At 44.7% G+C, this 19,886-nt stretch overlaps 1 protein-coding gene across 3 annotated transcripts in view; it reads right to left on the bottom strand.

Moving 5' to 3' along the window:
* Window positions 1-19,886, bottom strand: part of TFAP2C (transcription factor AP-2 gamma) — a 48,095-nt gene that overhangs the window by 12,667 nt on the left and 15,542 nt on the right. Inside the window, exons 1-4 of one of the 3 annotated variants that reach the window (XM_085619278.1) lie at window positions 14,853-15,070; window positions 9,840-10,304; window positions 7,912-7,963; window positions 3,556-3,778 (exon numbers count right to left, since the gene is read on the bottom strand). In XM_085619278.1, the coding sequence (XP_085475404.1) occupies window positions 3,556-3,778; window positions 7,912-7,963; window positions 9,840-10,304; window positions 14,853-14,900 (788 nt within the window). In that variant the 5' untranslated portion in view covers window positions 14,901-15,070. Of the gene's footprint in view, window positions 1-3,555; window positions 3,779-7,911; window positions 7,964-9,839; window positions 10,305-12,413; window positions 12,887-14,852; window positions 15,071-19,886 lie in introns of those variants that run through there. The other 2 variants (XM_085619277.1, XM_085619279.1) reach the window with 2 other exon arrangements.

Here is a 19,886-nt window from a genome sequence, read left to right as displayed (position 1 = left end):
CAAAATGACAACCCTCTATCAGCAATATGCCAGCCCAACAACTTAAATAGTAAACAAACGCAGCACTAAACAGGTTGGAAATAATTTGGATGGACCCAAGTATTTTAAAACCAGTCAAAGTAGTTCAGCAAATCTATATTTTTGCAGACACTATCACATGGAACCCTAAGACAGCACTGGCGACAAAGTCATTACAAATTGCTATAAACACACTCGGTTTTCTTTGTAAAAACATCTAGGACTGAAATTTAAAAATATTAGACCCACACACTTGCATGATGGCATTTATAACATTATAAGCTTTGCACATTCCGAACCAGGGAGGCATGCGGATGGATACCAGTGAACTAGAGCAAACAAGAATTACAAGGTCAACCCAGGGGGCCTAATTCACATGAGCCTGCACATCAAAGCAAGGATATTGCAGGGCCCAGGCAGTCCTTCCACATCACTAACATTTCTGCTGTACTAAAGGTGGTATAGAGCTGTATTAACCCCTGAAAACACTTCATAAAATAATAAAATGTCCACATGTTCAAGTCACTCGTTTGACATGGTTTGTTGTGTTGGTTCAAAATGTTATGCAGATACAATAAGAACATGCATCAAAACGCACCACCTGAGCTTTGTTATTGGTGTGGTGTTTAGAGACCAGACGGACCAGTTCAACTACTGTCCATCCCAGTACAAACAAGCATTGGCAAACCCAAAAGACTCTGGCCTTTAGAAGCGGATGCATTTTTTTTTTTTTTTTTTTTTTTAACAGCGAGGATACGCCGCGAAAATAAAAAGAAAATGTGGGCGCTAGATGCTTGCAATGAAAACTTGAAATTTAACAAATCTTTCACTGACGTGGCTCTTACTAGTGAAGTTCAATTTACCGTTAAGGTGTACCCAAGAGGCGAGTAAAACCATTTTTTTTAAATGCTAACTACTAATGTACCAGAGAAATATATTAGATTGACTTCATGGCCTTTATGTATTCCTATGCTCTACAGGCATGTTATAATTTTCATATTGAAACTTACAGAGTACAATGCCATAATTACAGTAAAAAAAAAATAAAAAAATCTGAACAAGTTGGGGGGAGAAAAAAAATATATACTGTGTTCCTGTAGATTGCTACTTGCTGATAGGTCAGCTTCGCCTCCATGCAAAGTTAAAAATACAATTAAAAAAAGCCCTGGCACATTCACATTTATTATTCAGGCTAAGCATTCCATATGTAGAACTACAAAGTGACAGGCATGAAGTGTGTGCAATGATCTGTCTTGCAGCCCAGGAGCCATGGCTCATTGCCATCGACCAGAAATTCACACCGAACGATGCCAATATGTTTCTAGTGAAGGAGCGCTCTTCCACTTCTGGCATTATACAAGAATGGAGTTATTTAATAAAAATTAATACCATAAAAGGCTACAGGCATCTCGACTCTGATTGTACCAAAGCAACAGCGGATCTAACTGTAAACGTATCAACACCGTGGAATATCCAGAGAAAACAAAAGATTATAGAAATGTATATAATAACAAAAAACGTTTCAGGTTTGCTTACATAGAAATTACAGTTAGGACGTGAAGAAAAAATAAGTTGTTCTAATGATAACCATGCACACCAAAGCTCTTCACATTGTTTCACCCACATGGTAAACGTAGAAAAAAGTCAAACTCTCGCCCAAACAAGAATCCACATGGAACCTCCACTCTCACTTCAATGGCCAATAGACTGATGGAAAGTGAAATCAACTCACTCTTCTTTCAAGAACATTTCCACAGCATTGACAATCACACAAGAAATGGAGGAGAACCGTGATAAAGAATTTTCTCCTCAACATTTCAAATAAACCCCATCTCTCTGTATCTTGCTTCCACAGACACAGTTTCCCGCTATGCAAGGTCTTTTGGTTTGCCCCAACAAACGTGTTGAAGCATCTCAAGTGTCCAAACTCATTATGGAAATGTCCAAGCAATGTAAAATACATATGTATAGTCATGGTTCACTTAGTTATCGTAACTATGGGTCACGTAGTATGAAGTTCTGTAGTACGATAGGGAACACTCGACAGGTTTCCTCTAGATTCTTTGATTAGACCAATAGACTCTTCAAAGGAACAGTCTTATGTTACAGGGATCGAGACATAATAAAATTAATGAGGAATTGTACCAGGGAAGTGAATGGCCTTGGACCGGTGTAGCGTGCATCCGTCCACATCTTAATCAATTGTGATCACAGGGGGCTCTTGATGGACCCAATGGGTCTTGTTAAGTTCAGGGATACGGTCATAGGGTGCGCAGAGTGGTAAGCCTACAATGAGTATGGATTCACTTTTTGGGCCTCTGACACTTGAAATTAGACAGGCACTATGTGGTATTTCCATCGTTGATTTTCAGCAGGTGTGCAAGACTTTCAGGTAAGCTCATCTGGCGATGGGTTCACTAAGGGATTATTCAAATGGGGTCAGAGCAGGTTAGGACAATCAATACACTGTTTGAATTGCCAGTCATGGCTTCTAGGATAACCTTCATAATTAACCTTGAAAGGGGTAATTCAAATAAGGAAGGATTGTGGGACCACATCAACAGATTGGAAGGGCCATGAAGAGCAAATCTCATCTACCAATAACAGCCCTTGTTTCATGGTGCAATACATTGGGAAAGGAGAGCACGGTCGCAGAGATGTGAACAGATACAAACCGTAAGTGACAAATGCGTTACTTGACTCCATTACAACCTGCCAAATGCACATTGGGGCAAAAGAAACAAATGATGGCCGGAATGCTGAAGAATGCAAACATTCACCCCCAGTCACAAAGATCTGGGTTTAATCCATTGTTCTTTTGCTCACCACTCCACCCCAGTTTGGAACCAGCCATATGCAAAGCCGTTTTGAGCCTGTACCTCATGGGAACGGTCCAGCCCGAACTGCCAAGCCAGCTCCTCCCTGGACCGAAAACAAGCATCCTGGACTGGTTGAGGCATCACCCCCTAATCAGCCAGGCTAGCATGAATCCAGTAGCACAGTGAGCATGAGGTCCACATCTTGGCATACCCTTCCCACTTAGAGCAATAAAAGCCAAAGAAACAAATGGACGGAATGCTGGACAATGCAAACATTCACCTCCAGTTTCAAATGCGTATTTAGGCCATCACAAGTAGACCTCTGTAGACTGTTGATTGCACCAATTGACCTCCTTTGCTGTATAAACAGCTTTTTTGGCACTAGTTCGGACTATGGAAAGAGATACTTTGTCCTCTGTCATTGGTATTCAGCTCCATCTGGGGTGATGCCTGCTTCAAGTATAATGTATTTGCAAGATTGTAATTTGCAATGGACGAGGGGTCTGGTTTTCTGCATAACAGTGCCCAATTCAAGTATATGTTTTTATTTTTTAATGTTCCAAGAGGAAAGCTGTGGAGGAACTGGCCCAGAAGTTGAGCTGAACAGAACTCTGGCTTTCAATCTCATGCTATATTTATCAAGCGATGCAGACTTGTACAATAAACAAACTTTTCCAACGTGATTTTCAGGCTCCGGTTAAGTAAGGTTAACCCGTACCTTCGGAGTACTCCACCCAGTAGAGAGGCGTTCAAACACTCTGGAGGAGACAGCCTTCTCTGGACCTCGGCCACCGTCACCTTGTATTTTGACGTAGAACTTAGCAGAGACAGTCTCCCAGGAACAGAACAAAACACTTCACTGGGGTTGAGCACCATTCCCATCAAGGCGTCTTTCTGAAATGGAAGACTCAAGGCGTTGTTTTTATTCATTGATATCGGACCTGGAGAAGAAAAAGAAAAAACACACACAAAAGGTGTTCAGTTTTAGGGAAGATCAAAAATTGAGATAAGCCACGCCAACTTAAAGCTGGTTTTGTAATCCTACAAACAAGGTGTATCCCAGAACACAATAAGGGATCAAACGGCATCAACTCAGAAACTGAGGAGTCACACCCAGAAGTTATGCAATGCATAGCATTCAACGAAGGAGGAACAAGTGGAATTTAAAGTTAGATTTTCTTCTACTGGTGCTTGTGGCCAAAGAGCACTACAGTGCAGCTACAGGGGGGAGGAGGGAAATCAGAGAAAGAACCCCTAGGCATGCCTTTTACAGGAACGCATTTGGGGTATTTTTATGGAAAGCGATGTGCGGTGCCAGTCTATAGCATCAGTAGTGCCTGAAAGAAAGATCACCATTTTATTGGTAGTTCATCTTCTTCTACATTTCATAGTTTTTTCAGGTAGCACACTCTTGGCGACATGTTTTGTGGATTTAATATGCCTTCTTGGTGGCAGTTTTTATTTCTAAAGATATTCACCAGACCAAAAGTACCCCTGACGGCAAAGTCCATACCTTGAATTATGCAGCCCAACATCAAGCCATCCGGTGAAAATTAAAGAGCAACCCAGTCTAGACAATACAGGATAGCAGATGGGTCTCATCTGAAATTGCAGTCAACAAATGTGCAACCTGTCCAACTTAGGGTGGGAAAAGCAACGTGGTTTAGGCGGGCTTCACTCTAGATCAGTGTTCAAAATGTGAGTTCAAATCACCTCAGCCAAGCAGGCAGAAATTAAACTAAAAACAAAATCATGCAAGCTCTACCGGTCTGAGGCTTACATACGCCAAGATGTTTAGAAGTGCGGTACAAGTCAACTTTGGTACCAAAAGACACCGTTTGGATGCTCGTTTTGCGGACATCCTTTGCAAGTTTCTTTACGTTCTCTACGATTCTTTATACTGATCAGTAGACCAGGGGGAACACTTGGAGGCACTGACAGCCAGTAATAAACAAAAATTGGGTAGTAAGAAAAACATATATTCATATAATGGAACTTCTATTGGGTGAAATAAACGGGGGGGCTAAGAGAATCAGAGGGGACACCGTTGAGAATATAAGATACAAATATATATATATGCAGAGTGGAAACATGCCCTGGGCACACTGGGGTTCACAGATTTGTTTTCTTCATGACCCATGATAGCCAATGGTAGTGCCACATTCATTTTCTCTAGGGCCGCGCACCTATGCCGGCCCAACTATGCCGAAGACTGCTCCTGTAGTTTTGAAGGCAGCCAGGCTGGACAAATCTTTTCTAGGACCAAAAAATCCTATAGGGACCCACCATGTGACTCTCACCATAATGCTTATAGACAAAATATTAAACTTATTTCCAAGAATCTGTACCTTATTTCTTGTGTAATGCCAGTTAACCAATTCAACTTCAATGGGAGCGTAAACACACAAAAACCATTCCTCAAAATAAAAGGACTCTTCTTTAAGTATCTTGCTAAACTATTCATTTTGTTTCATTCAGTCAAGTAAACATCTCAGTAGTAAAAAGACACCCCTAAATGTTCGACTCAATACTCCAATGTGGAGTGTAAACCCGGGCACGTGGAAGGACAGAGCATGCACTTCTGGTTAAGCAGTTGACATTCCAAGACCTTTTGGGGTTTTAGTGTTGGTTCCATAGATGCAATATGGACGGCCATAGGCAGTTCTTGACTAACTTTCTCATTCACAAGTACCATCAAAATACCCTGTTTCTACACGAATGCTGCATTCTGGGGAGTGAAATGTAGATGGATAACCAGCGTGTCATAATCTAAGTTTTGGTTAAAAATGTATGTCTAGTAAACAATTTAGTGTATCACAAAAGCCATGTGGACTTTTCCTTCAATAAACATAGTGGTCACAACACCGTGAGGCAGAGGATTTTACTGCATCGTAGATCAATCTACAGCCCAGGGACACAGCTTGAGAACTTAAGACCACTTTGGTAAGAGGTCATACAAAAAGATCATTTTCAAAAAATGGTTGCCCGAGGGACCAGTTATAAGAAGTCCCTCCCCTTCACAGTTTTAGCAATAGCTACATGTATGCCCACACACACGCTTGCCAGCATTTTGAAGTCAGACCACCCCCTCTTAGCAATCGCGAACATTCCACATCAGAGAATCTTCCTTGTCCAGAACATAAAACACATTGTCCATACGAAAAATGTGGCTTGGACTTTGGTACAATAGTGTTCCTAATGGAACAATACGGACCATGTACAGAATAGCCTGCCACAGACTGAATATCTTGCCTTCAACTCAGTGGAAATCCCTTTATTGTTATGTCACCCCGCAAAGATTTCAGCTGGTTACCGAAAAATAAAACGCAGACTTCCAAGCCAACTGCTCACCCACCAATACATTCCACTAGCCACATTGAGACAGTATTAAGAGCAGAAAAATGATTCAAGAAAAGGAAACACATTTTTGGAGCATGTAGCTATTTTTCATTTTAAAGTGACACCACTGCATGTTTTAAGACCATCTTGAGATTTCGGGGTGTTCTCTGCCCCTTATTTATGATAAAGGCTAGAATCCAGAGTTACCCTGGCCTGTAACTCCCTTGGGAGCAAATATTATTCATGCAGCTCGAAGAGGGTGGGGAGCTTTTTGCCAACTCTTACAAGAGTTCAAGGGGCGATGGGAGACCCAAGTTCCATGGGAACCCGATCTGAAATCGGGAATGCTCAGGAACAAGCTGGTGAAGTCACCACACACTATATAAAAGGGAGGCTTTAATGGGACATTTTATAGAACCAACGGAATGGATTCACTACTTTGGATATAAAGTGAAATTAACTATAGCTGAATTTCTAAACTGGCGCTCAGACCGTCATTTTGAGCTACCCTGCAGTTGGCAGATTCCGCCATCATAGATTCCAGACAAAGCGATTAAGACTGGACGAAATTCCAAATCCAACCCAAAAAATTGGGAAGTAGTTCTTCTGCATGCAAGCAAAACTTCTGTGTGCAGTCTGGAAACCAGAGTTCTACTCTTACCACTCCCTAGTTAGTGAAGTGATCCGGACCCATCACTTCCTTACGTGGCCAAATTTTGAGCTGGGAATTCTACTATCTACCCCAAATAAAGCACACTAGAAATCAAACATTCAGGGGCACATGTTTTTGTTCATGTCAGAAAGAATCACTAAAAATCCATGAAGCATGTGTATCACGAGAAAGCTTTTGAGGGGCCGGACAACCAGGCTGCACACTTCTTGCTTCCATATAGAGGGTGTGTTGAATATAGGCCTTGTGTCAAACACTAGTGCTTTTCCGCAATACTAATGTCCTGGGAAGTATTGACTGCACACAACCACGTATGTGCAACCTCACACCTTACAAAATGAGTACGCGGTACATACCAAAGCCTAACGAGCAAACCAATTTAGCGTTGATGGTTCCAGAATTAAAAAGGGAGACGCTCCTAATCAAATCCACAAAAATTAAAAACGTAAACTAATTTTTAAAAAATATTTATTTTTTTTGCCCTGCCAACACAAACATTTCACCATTCATCAGCCTTGGAAAGCAGGAGGTCAAACTCAATTAGCTCTGTCCACGAATTATTGATTAGCAAGCATCACATAATAAATATTTTCTGTGGCTTTGATCAATATACACTGAATAGTTTAGTACTTATGACAATCCGGTCTTAAAATCCAGCCTTTATGGCTAGTGGCTCAAAGAGCCATTTCAGAGAAATACTTCATTAGTGTGGAACCAGCACATAACCGTTTTTACACTTCTTAGCAACAAACAAATCGTTGTCGGCCATAATGTAAAGAATAAAGTAGCATGGCTGTGATCTTTTCCAAACTATCTACTTTCTAACAAATACGCTGTTGCCATCTTGTCATACTTAATCAACACTATTTTCACTCCAAAATAAGGGCCAATTAGTAAAATATTTTTCAAGAAACACAAACATTAAAATATGCTTGCATAGTACACCTCAAGCTTTGCAACTAAACCTTGCCATTGGATAAAAATATATTATCTATATTGGATGGACAGCAATTCTTTAAAGTACAATGTAAAATTGGATACTATTCAAATGAAGCCAAAACCCACCTTTTTTAATGACCGTCTGGTCTTGCATTATTAAATTCTGGTCTTCGACATTCTGAAAGGTAAAATACTCATTTTAGACAAATGTAAGCTTAAGACAAGAAATCATTAAGGGCGCCTACTTTTATCTTGTTAGGGTCGCTTCAAACTAGCCTTCAGTACTGTAGTGCAAGTTTTTCTAAATTTATTACCAGTCTGCCAAAAACCTTACACTCCAATCTTGCTAAAGATTGTACTTCCATAGAACTTCTAAACAGGGGGTCATGAAAATGTAGAGCGCCATCTAGAATAGCATAAACAAGTAGACCAATGAACATATGGATCAGTTCTGAGCCTTTTTACAGATCTAATGCACAATTTTACTTTAACAGTTATGATTTTCAGTAATAAAAAACTATGGTAGGGGTCAGTCACGCAAATGAAAATGACAGCCATATTAGTCTGCGTGGCCTCTCAATGCTGGATATGGAAAAAGGAACCTAGCATCTTTACCAGTCTTCAGCACCCATAACTTTTAAATGTATCAAATCCCCTATTTTACAGCTCAACATGGAACCAGGCCCCCTCCATTGCCAGATTAGGTGGGTGCGGGGCTGGGGGGCGGGGGTAATCTCTTTCGGAAAGCTGTGAAAACGTGGATATTCCATCGGGTATTTGGGGGGCTTTACTCTGTGAATGGGGTGAATTGTTAAGTGTATTTAGCGCCAGGACACAATTATGAGAAGCTGTTGCCCTTTATAAATTCCTCATTGATCAATAAGAGAAAAGTGACAGAGAATAATCAAGGAATTTCACTACGGATAGTTAAACTGCAGGCTTTTACATATCAGTTATGCAAGAAGCAGAACTTTTCCTCGGTGTGAACCTGAGGTCTGATGAGGAAAAATGAGTTATGACCAGACTCTGTATGATTGCAGGATTAGGTAGAAATGTCCCCCAATATCCACATGGTTACCGAGGCGAGGTGTCTGGAATTTAGTCGTGTCATAATAACTAATTTGTACTGCAGATAGATTTAAATAAGCGTTCACTGACACTTCCGGAAGTCCTGGGGTCGATTCCAATTGCGGCCTATGAACTGGAAACACTCATTCTGAAGGGGTACCAATTTTTCACTCAACAACGTGCCTTGGGGCATTATAGCTCCAGGCATCAGATATCCAAAATCTGCACTGGCTAGTCAAGATAATGAATGGGGCACATTCAGGTTAATACCAATGACCTCAGTGTGCATGAATTAAAATGCTGCTTCTTAAAATGCTATTGCCTGGTTTAGGCGCTATACACAAGCAGAAAAAAAACAAAGTGGCGCCCCAGCTAAAATATTAAATCAAATCCACACTCTGAAAGGGACTGTAGATTAATTTGTTTCTGGTTACAGCAAAATAAATATATATTTTTTAGCCATCTTTTAGAAATCAAGCAGTCATTCTGCCCCCCAAAAATTGAGCAGGCATGCATTCTCATCCTCCCATCGAGTCTCAGCCAATCAATGAATGGGTTCAGGCGTCAAAGATGGGGGTCAACCTATGAAAAGGCCAAGCCAGGCAGACAGGAATCCATTTTCTTCTATAGAAGGTCTATTTGGGCATGGCCCCGACATGGTTACATGCCAGTAGCACATGGTTACACGTGACAGACTTTACAATTATTTTGTCACGCTGTATTATAACCCAATTGGTTCCGAAATAGAAGCGAGACAATACTACAACGAAAGCCCTGCCTTTCAGCTTGGTGATGAAGCCTTTTGGACGCCCTGGTTTAGACAAAATGGACCCTGCAGGACAGATTATGGGTACACTGTGGTGCAACCAGTCTATGTGCGATTATGTGGATTCGACCAATAAACAGGCCGATTGAAAGTGGGAAGCCATTTTGTTTTCCTGGAGAACTAACGCCTGCCAATCTGCCCACGCTGAGAACACCTGTACCTCTTCCATCTGGTGTGCCATCTCGTGCAGACCCAAGTTCTCGGCCAGGTTAGCGGAGTCCAGGTTGTGGCCATGCTGCAGGAGGATCTCGGACCGCCGGTATACGTCCCGCCTCAGCCCCGCCGACCCTGCATCCAAAGCCGAAAGGTGCTGGACGAGGCCGGACCTGGAGTGGTGGGAGAGGCCGGAGGGGTCCTGGTTGTTCCTGTTGGGCCAGCCCTGCTGCTGGCTGGGGGAGGGCTGGTGAGGCTGGTGGAGTGAGTTGATGGAGAAGGGGTCGAGGTGGGAGTAGGGGTCGGCCGACTGGGAATACGACAGGGGCTGGTAGGGGGGCGGGAAATACGGAGGCTGAAAGTCAGACGAGCCAGAGTGAGAGAGAGGAGGGGCCGGGCTGTACAGGTGCTGGCTCATGGCCGAAAGGTGAGGTAATCTGGGATTCCCGTTGCTGCTGCCATCATGTCGGTCCTGAGGAGAAAGGAGAACACAAGATATAGGTAATTGAGAAAAAGGACTCCAAAAATCAGCAAGCATATTCAGTTTTGCGCTTTTTCCCTTCAAGCACACGATTCAAAAATGAAATTATATATCTATATTTAACTCAATCTAATTTCAAAAATTGCGTTAAAAAAAATATGCATCAATAAACCCAATTTATCCATCTGAAAATGAACTATGAATTTCAGTCCTTGCATTTTTAGCGCCAGATTCTCCGTATCCAATACCTGCTCCCTATTGGAAGGTCGTGGAATCAAGACAGAGAAACACGATTTGCCCAGGATCACACAATTTTGATGGCGCTGAAAACAATATTTTAAAATTCTGCACTCCGGATTGCATAAACTGCAACCTAGCCTTGATCACATGTATGAGAGGGCGTTCCATGCGCATTAATCCACAAATTATGCTTCTAAAGCACAAATCATGGCATCCCCAGCTCACCGGTAACCACAACCGACATGCCAGGGCAGTCAAACGGGGAACGTACCAGAGATTTTCAAGGCATTTGAGCACTAGTTTCCAGGCGAAAATAATCATTTGAAGACAGCAACATATGTACGAGTAAAAACACATTTGGCAATAATGCAATTCAGCGGTGTGCTTTGTATATTATATGTATAGGGAAAGCTGCAAAGTGTGTGGGTTTTTTTGTGGGGGGGGGTGGGAGAGGGGGTCCCACTGCGGAAAAATACATAGATGAGTTTGCAAAAGATTGCTGAATTCTAAAGCATAGAAGGGTCGACTAAAGAAAAAAAGTGCGTCACCAGTGACATCCGAGGGCCAGGCTTCCAGCGTGAAGAAAAAGAGATTAACATATTTTCTTAAGGAAACTGTGCCGCGATTTTACCACTCCATGGCTGCTGGAATTGCCAAATGCTTATCTAAAGATAAACGCACACATACTGTCGTAACGGCGCTTAAAACGACTGTTTCTAAATTATATTTACGCAAGCAGCTGACGAACAGCTCCGCGACGAAGAAATCGCCGTTTCGTTCGCCTTAAGTAGAACAAATCACGTGCGCTAATTATTTTGCGAGACCATTTTTCCTCAAAAATACATTTTAAAAAGTTTAAACGGTCATATGGATGCGTATATTACAGCACCGCGCACGGCCCAAGATGTGCACTAAATACGAACTGTTTGCCCAAATTCGGTTTGAGATGCTCGGCCCAAAAGTACAAAAGGCCGCGACATCGTTTGAGCGCAAATAAACATTTAAATTTCATGTCTGCAAGAGATCGTGATAGAGTAGAGCGGCTGTTCTGCTGAATTCGAGCGTAGAGAGGACCCAACGACTTCCGGTGACTATTATATTTAGGTTTTAATTTGTCTCATTTTAGCTCAAGCATGACCGTTGAGCACATGTTTACCCTGCGCATTTTTTCCAATACATTCTGTTCCCAAGAGACACCTCCGTTCACCGTCATTTAGAGAGTGTCACTTTCAACGGGCTTTTCTGGGGTCTTAAAAAATCAATTGACTTTAATAGGTCTTAGGACCCAAAATGTTGAGCGGTGATTAGAAACATGGACACAACTGTACACTGACCGAGGCATCGGTAAACAGTAGCGCACATGGGTCATTTATATAAAGCCGGAAGGGCTGGGGCAAGGTAACTGACCCTGCTCCCGCCACTAAGTGGAGGGAACGAGGCGGGGCGGCCCTGTCAGACTTAAGGAAAAGCAGCGCCTAGAAAGCCTTGCCCCAGAACAGGGACATAACGCAAGCCCCGTGTAGGCCCAGGGGACCCCATTCAACACAAGGTCAATGAAGGTCTTGAGATAGGAGACTCGGCGACCCCTCGGCGCATTCTTAACGAGGCCCCTCATTAGCGTTACACCAATGTCCCACGACTGGGCTGCCAATACTACTGGGTGACTATTATACCTCCCACTCCTGTTAAAACGCTTAGTGGCCCACACCACGACAGCAAGCGCTAGAGAGACACGGTAATGCAAAAAAAGTGCGACAGCAAAACTTGGCACGAACCAACAAATACTTCCGAAATAAATAAATGGCGTGCAGTTCCGTATTCCACGCTGCGGTTTGGTGCTCTGTGTGCGTTTGTTTTTACCTGCGTGTAGCCAATCCGGTTGGACTTTTCTTGGTGCGTGACCACCGGCATGTTGTTCAGGTGAGAGAGTTTTCTTCCCAAACTCAGTCCACGGACTGAAGGCGATCGCCTCCTTCCTCGATTCCGGAAGGGTTTGACTCCTGCTCCAAGGGGAGGGGGGTCCTCACCGGTGATGTGGTTGCGAGTCAGGGCGCGTGAGGACACTGAGGGGAATCTGTGCAAGTTGGGGGTACCGGGGTAGAAGAGACGAAGGCTGACGGCAGTGTGAGGGCTGAGGGCTCGCCGGGCTGTGGGGGTGCAGATCAAGCCCCCAGGGTCGAGAGATGGTACTAGCCTCTGGGAGCCCGTCCAGGAGGAAGTTGATGAGTTGCCCGAAGGCCTCCGTCCGTGCCTTGCCCGGGGATGCTTTGCCAGGAGGTGAGCCTGTGCGCTGCAGCTCACTGCGTCACGGTCATTAAAATGTCAGGGCTACTTAATCAGTAAAAAGGCGGGCCCAAGGGGTGCGGACAGGCCCTCCCAGCTCAGAAGCAGCACTGATGCGGAATGAGAGCTGCTCATCGAAAGGAGCAGGCCAGTGGGCACACCAAGACACCTCCCGAGGGTGGGGGCATTACAGGGGGTATACCCAAATACACATATATGCAAAGTGCTACATTATTTGTTTTTTAATGTAGGGGAGTGATGTTTCCGACAGAACGGGGATTGTTCGGTGCCACCATATAACTAAACATCGACAGGTATTACATTGAATAAACAAAGCAAGACATTTGAGCAAACTGTGAACAAAAAGTTTAATGTGTTTCTAATAGGGGTTCGAAATAACATCGCGAGGAAAAATGCATTCCCCGTGAAACCAGGCAAGCCTAGGGAACAGCGATTCACGTGGAGTCATTACCCTAGAATAAACAATGCTTTTGGGAATACAAATATTAAATGTGCCGCCTTGAGGGGGAGGGGGAAGAAGAGGACAAAATATCTGGAACATTGGAAATGATATGTGGCTATCACACCTCCTTCTTAGCTACACCACATGGCGAGAAAGGTGCAAGCCCAGGCGAGTTGTGTGCGGAATAAGTGGTGCGTACTTTCTAATCAACGAAAATTGAGAAGTTTAAATTGCGAATTTTACCTCGCAATATTGTATAAAGGAGGCATTAATGAAATACATATATATACACACACACACACATACATGCACACACCCACATATAATGCAAATTAATAGTGGCGCGGTATTTGTTATTATTCAAACGTAAGCCTCATGGGCAAAAATTGGGATGGTGTTAAACTGCATTATATACAGTGCTTGTCCTGTGTTATTCTTTTTCGCTAGGAGCGTATACAGTGCTTGTCCTGTGTTATTCTTTTTCGCTAGGAGCGCTTAGGGGTTCAAGAATATACTGCGGCTGGTGAACTTGTTTCTCTGTGCTCACATAAGTGTGTTTCTCGCGCCCTCTGGCGGCCACAGGAGTGAGCAGCGCTTTGAGGATAGGTCCCTCCTTAACCACGAACCGGTCGGACAGGCTGGTTCACCCGCATCAACTCTCCCTGCTCCGCGCCCTCGGTTTTCACTCGGCCTGTTTGTCTTATCTGCGAGCGACGGTGTCAGTTGGTTGACGGTGCCTCATTTTAAAAATGCATCTGAATCGTACAGGCCTGTGGTAAACACGCGAGGCAAGCACTGTGAAGGGTGCGAGTAAATGTGGCTCCATCAGGGATACTGCGGGAAGGCTGTCGGACTCTGTGGTCAAGTGCCTTCCGTTGCTACTCATAGCCCTGGCCCGAGCCCAGCCTCGTGTAAAAGTGAAGCATTCCTGCTTTTCCGCCGCAGAACACCGTAACATGGACTTCGATAACAGATTCTTTCCCCAAATCTAATTTTCCTCGTTCACGTCTGATGCGCTTCCTCCAAGGCAAACCACCCTTAAAGGGGTAGGTACTCCCTGTGGAGCGAATGGAATATCCTGAGAGGAAGCCCCAAACTACATCGTCAGTAGTGCAAGAACGAGCGATTCCTTTAGTGAGGGGGAAGAGCCCCCAAAAACCCAAACAGCAGATACACAAATATACTTTCCAAACTACAAATCGCACCCTGGTTCCACGGTGGGGGCACTTCCCACTAGACATTCCCCGCTTGAAAGAATCCGGCCTTCATGTAGAGCAAACGTCGAACTAATAATTGGAGAACGTAAACTGGCATTTTTAAAATATAGTTAAATAAATTGGTATAAACCACACTGTAAAACGTGTAAGCTGCAACACTTTCCACGGTCCGCCTCTGCAGGTGGAGCCCGTGAGCTGTGGTGGAGGAATTAGCACCTAATTATCTTGGAACGCGTGAGACACCAGGGGCTGAAACCCGCAGTCGCCAGGTGTGATCTGCGGCACTAGTCTCTTGCACACCGACTTCCTAATCAGGGGCGTAAAGTTGCTGCTCACCTCGCACTCGTCTTCGTACTTCACGTTATCTGCTAGTTTCCACAGCATGGCGTCCAGTGTCCAATAAAAGCCCAAAGCAGATCCGGGCCAGGGGTGTGCAATCCAAGGCAGTGGAGAGGTGGTGTATGGCTGTCCCCGAGTCGGAGGTGCCAAGCATGGGAGCTCGTTCAGAAGTGATTTGCCTCTAATGGCCACGAGAAGCTTTCCCCTGCCCTTCCCTCGCTCTCCCAGTCCGCCCACCCTGCCGCATTACCCTAGCTAGCTCCTCCCTGGGGAGGGGAAGCGCGCTGCAGTCTGAGGGGCTGGATCGAGGAGGTGGAGAGTGTGGGAGTCTCAGCCTGGCACACGACAATGTGCCCCAAAGCAGGCAGGCTGGCGCGCAGTGGGGTCTCCCCCGTCATCGGTCTGGCGCCTAGCAGGGATGGAAGGGAGCTTCTGGGCGTTGTGGCAATTTCCCACACCGGTCGGGGGAAGGACCGGGGGTTGTAAAACTGAAGATTCCACCTCAAATATATCACGGCTGAGAGACGTAAACAGTCATGTGCACTTTTAGATGCGGGCGTGCTTCTGGGCGCTTTCGGAGCCTGGATGGGCCAACGGATAGAGGTGGGTCTGTGCATGTGCCAGTGGCCTAGCAAGGGTCACAGTGTAAGCGAAGAAAGCGGGTCTCCTGTACCGTGTGTGGGCACGTTGTGGTGCAGTGTGCCCCCCAAAGTCTTGGGCCCCGGTGCAACTGTGCCTGCTGCACTTTTGATAATTGGATCCTAAGTATGCAACACAGATCTCGCTAGCACGCTGGGAAGTGCGAGAAAGGCGAGCGTGGGGTTCCTCTGCCCAGTCGCTCTAGGGGCTGGCAGCATTGGCACAGTGCCCACACCCGTTGTCACCACCTAGGAGGAAGGGGCGGGGCGCTCTTCAGAGGTGTCGAATGCACGATGCCCAGGGCTTCCTCCTCCCATAGGCTGCTATCCGTCCAGTTGGCTGTGGTGCAGCACCGGGCCCTGCAGTTGGCATCGCCGAAGAGGATCTAATCACTTTCACCACAATATGCTGACACCCCAACAGGCGCGAGGCAGGAGCAGCGAACACGTCCCATGCTGCCGTGCTCTGCTCAAAGCTAGAGCTCCGTACTCTAGGAGTTAGAAATAAGTGCAGGGGGTGCCAAATCCGGAGACTGGCAGGGCTACATTGGTTTAAAAATAAATATAATAAGTGCCAGGGCCCATCTTGGGGAGGCCTCTTCACCCTGTACCACCCATTGCCCCTGCCATTGCCAGAACCCTCACCTGTACTAACCATCACACTCCTACAGGTGTCACAATTCACACTATTCCAGGCCACCCAAAGCTATGGCGTGAGGGACAAGTGTCATTTGTTTTTAGTGTATATTGACTTATCAAACGCTGTGTGCTGAGCTCACATTTTGACAGACAGCGCCACTATGTGGTGGACTGTCACGGAAACCTGAACAGACAATTAAGTGCTGGTGCCTGCCATTGGAAACCACAGCTCAAGTTAAGCACTGCTGCCTAGCCTTGATTTCACCTCATGCCTCTTTGTTTCCATCACTCTACACTCCCTTCCTGGCTCTTTGTTCGTCCTTGATTTCCCAAACGGTCGTCACAGTTTCATATCTTTCTCTTCCTCATCTTTTCTCCCTCTTGCCCTGGGTTCAAAGTCTGATGATGGAAAATGAGTTCCGTTTCCCAACAATGCCTGCCGGGGCCCACCACCTGCAACCACCAGCACAAATTAAGCACTCGTTCGTTCACTGCCCACTGCCCCCTCCCCCCCCCCTAATCTGAACAGAATCTAAACTTCACTTTTTAAAGCAGCCCCTCGCCCTATGAGACACAGAGCGGAATTTCCTTAGGGGATTCAATATGCTCTGATCACCACTGACCCCATGTTCCCGTATCGGTGTTTCCCCAGGCACACGAAAAATTGGATACAATTTTACCATCCGATAAACTCAACCAGTAAAAGGCTTTTGCTGCAATAACAGCAAAGCCTCGGCCCTCCCTCTACCAGACCCTTTCTCGGCAAAGGGGTCGAGGGGGCAAATCATTCAATGTCCCTTCCCTCGTCCCTCACCCCCCCCCCCCCCTTTCTCCCACCATACAGTGGCAGGTGGTGAATATACCAATTAACTGCTCGGTAACTGAATACCACTGTATGGTAAATCCACTTCTACAGTTATTTTCCATTCGGAGGATTTTTAACTCATGGGACGATACCACTCTGCAGCTGGGAACCTCCAATTTAAATGCTGCTTAACTCAAGCAGAGTCCATGTCGAAACCCCATGAGGATATTTTTGAATCTCCTTACTATTGAAAGACGTACTTTTATGTAAATAACAAATCTAATCATCAAACTGCTGTTGTTTAGATTACATGGTTAAACTAGCCTTCAGGATATACATTCGCTCTATGCCATATCCTCATCTTCGTACCAGGAGTTTATCACTCTGGTCGTCGCAGATGCTTTTTATGTGCCACACTTACCTGCCCTTGGCTGGGCATAGTCCACACTTTATAAAAATTTCAGTCAATGAATCGACCTTCACATCCATTTTTAGTGCCCACCATGGTTCAGGGTCAGCCTCATCTGCACACAAGTGGCGAGTCCCCCCCCCCCCATCGAATGTCAATAGGAGAATCCGGTTAATGTTTTGTGCCCAGGTGAGAAGAGCACAAGCCTGTGTGCCGCCAGCACCATGGGCACAATATCAGCCCGTAGTGTATGGATGGCACTTGTAAAGTATTCTTTTAAATTGTTGGCACTGAACTGTTGACACAGCTCATAGCTACATGTGGCTTTGCACCCTCCCCTACTACAACCCACTGCGGAGTAGCACCCAAGAAAAAAGAAGCTGGTGAAGGAGAGCGTGTGGCATTTCTCACCCACTTTGGTGCTATATACCAAGAAGAACGGGGAGACAATGCAATGGTAATGGGTGTGCGGCATACCATGTGTCCTCCATGCAAATAAATACTTTTCATGTGTGCAGATTTGAGTGGCTGCAGAGTTTCTGAACTTTGCAATGGTTACTCGGCAGCTTTGTCACTGATTCAGCCTCATTGATGCCGCCTGGTGTCATGTCACCATGGGGACAATCAAGGGGTCCTGACATTTTAACAACAGCACTTCGGTCTGGGATGTGCAGTCTAAACTTAATCTTATAAGAAAACTACTGGCAATCCTATCCTGTGCCTTATAAGCATATTCCAAAGTGTTCATCTTCAATTGCTTGTGTTCACAGAGCGCAATCTTTCAGAAGTCATGGAATCTGCGCTGTTTGTTGCTGACCAATCACTTTCAGTCAGGGGCCTGCTGCGGAGGCTGCACACAGACTGGCCTATGGGGGCATTAGGATATTTCCTAGCAGAAATTAGGACTGTAGCAGAGACAGCCACAAGTCATTCTCTGACATATGCCCGACCTGTACCTCCAGACACACTGGCTGCTATTTTCTCACATGCAAGTTCACCCCCTAGTTATGCTCTTATTTCCACCATAGCCAATTTAGCCAACCAACATCCAACAAAGGCACACAAGACCAGTTTCAAATTAAGATGGCAACATTTGCTTGGAATGCATGATTTAGAAATGTGCATTTCTCTATCCAGAGTAATGAACTCCAAGATTTGTAGCAGGAAAGCCGGAAGGTTCCCAACGTTAGCTGACCATCATGAAATATAGTCAACGAGCTCCCCTGTTCATGTAAGGTAGTAGGACGGTCCATATACCTTCTGGAGCAGCTTCGCAGTGCCATCCAATACATTCATTCAGTATTGAGACACCATCTAGTTATGCTTACCCAGGTCTACATCACCAACAATGTAGATTCCAAAGGGTCTCTTTGTTTGAGTTATGGTTAAATGTTGATTTCTGTTGCAACCTCAATCACTGTATGTCCCATTTAAGAGGGTAAACATAGTCTTGTGTATGCATTGAATATATATATTTTTTTTTTGTAAAGTGCAGACCCAAAGAGCCAGAGTATTTAGAACAAGAGAGAGAAAGCTCCACGATTGTATCTGGTAATGTTTTCGTGGATGGTTCTGCATTGCAGCTAGCACAAAAGAGGCAGAGAGCCACCCCGTCAGCTAGGAGTGCACTATCTAAATGTTCTAGGAACTTGATAACCCTCAAAATGTAGGTCTCTCGCAATTCTTTAACATACTCAAGCCCAGATGTTGAACTTCGGAGCCACCAGTGGAACTACTGAAAATATTAATCTGTTGCTTGCCTTATTTGAGTCTTAGAATTAGTTATTTTGTCTTCGAACTCTTACAATTCAGAAATGATCTAAACCCGCCCCCCATTTGATTTATATCAGCATGGGCTTTGGTTCCATACCAAAGTCCCACCAGATGATACCCTATCCATGTCGTTGAACACGATTTTAACCAATCTTTGAAACCACTAGGGGGAGAAGACAGATTACTTCATAAATTGGCAGCCAAAGATAAGAGATCTTACCGCTCATCAAGGTAGATTTTGCATAAAAATGCCAGGAGACTTACCTTATGTAACCTCAAATATCAGCTGTTTGATCATTGAGGATTCCCTACATAAGTATTGTGTAGAAGTTCCCCTGAAAGACCCTGGTGTAACCATGCGGATGTAAACCTGCCCTCCAGTTTTAACCAGAGAAGTTTAACTCAAGCACCCCAGGCATGGAATCATCTTCGTCACTTCCTATTTGTGGCTCCCGGTTTTATGGTATTTATTTTTTAAACACTTCCATGAGTAATCATCCATTTTTTTTTAAAACTCTATACATTTATCCATAATCATTGTGAATTTTTTTTCTCTGAAACTTATTTCACACTTATTTGACAGATAAAGACACTTGAAATGGATTATCGTGTTATAAGCCAAGGATAATGCGTTGCTTTTATGCCATACACTCATGACATTAGCACCCCAGTACAACTACAACCATCTTTTACTGCTTCAGGAACGCTTGCCCCCAAGTGTCAGTCTGCACAGTTATAGGGATAGCAATCGTGCTTGGCGGCCTCAA

Source organism: Triturus cristatus, chromosome 7 (genome assembly GCF_964204655.1).
Source record: "Triturus cristatus chromosome 7, aTriCri1.1, whole genome shotgun sequence".
NCBI lineage: Eukaryota > Metazoa > Chordata > Amphibia > Caudata > Salamandridae > Triturus > Triturus cristatus.
Note: the sequence above shows the minus strand (reverse complement) of the source record. Positions and strands in the feature narration are given on the sequence as shown.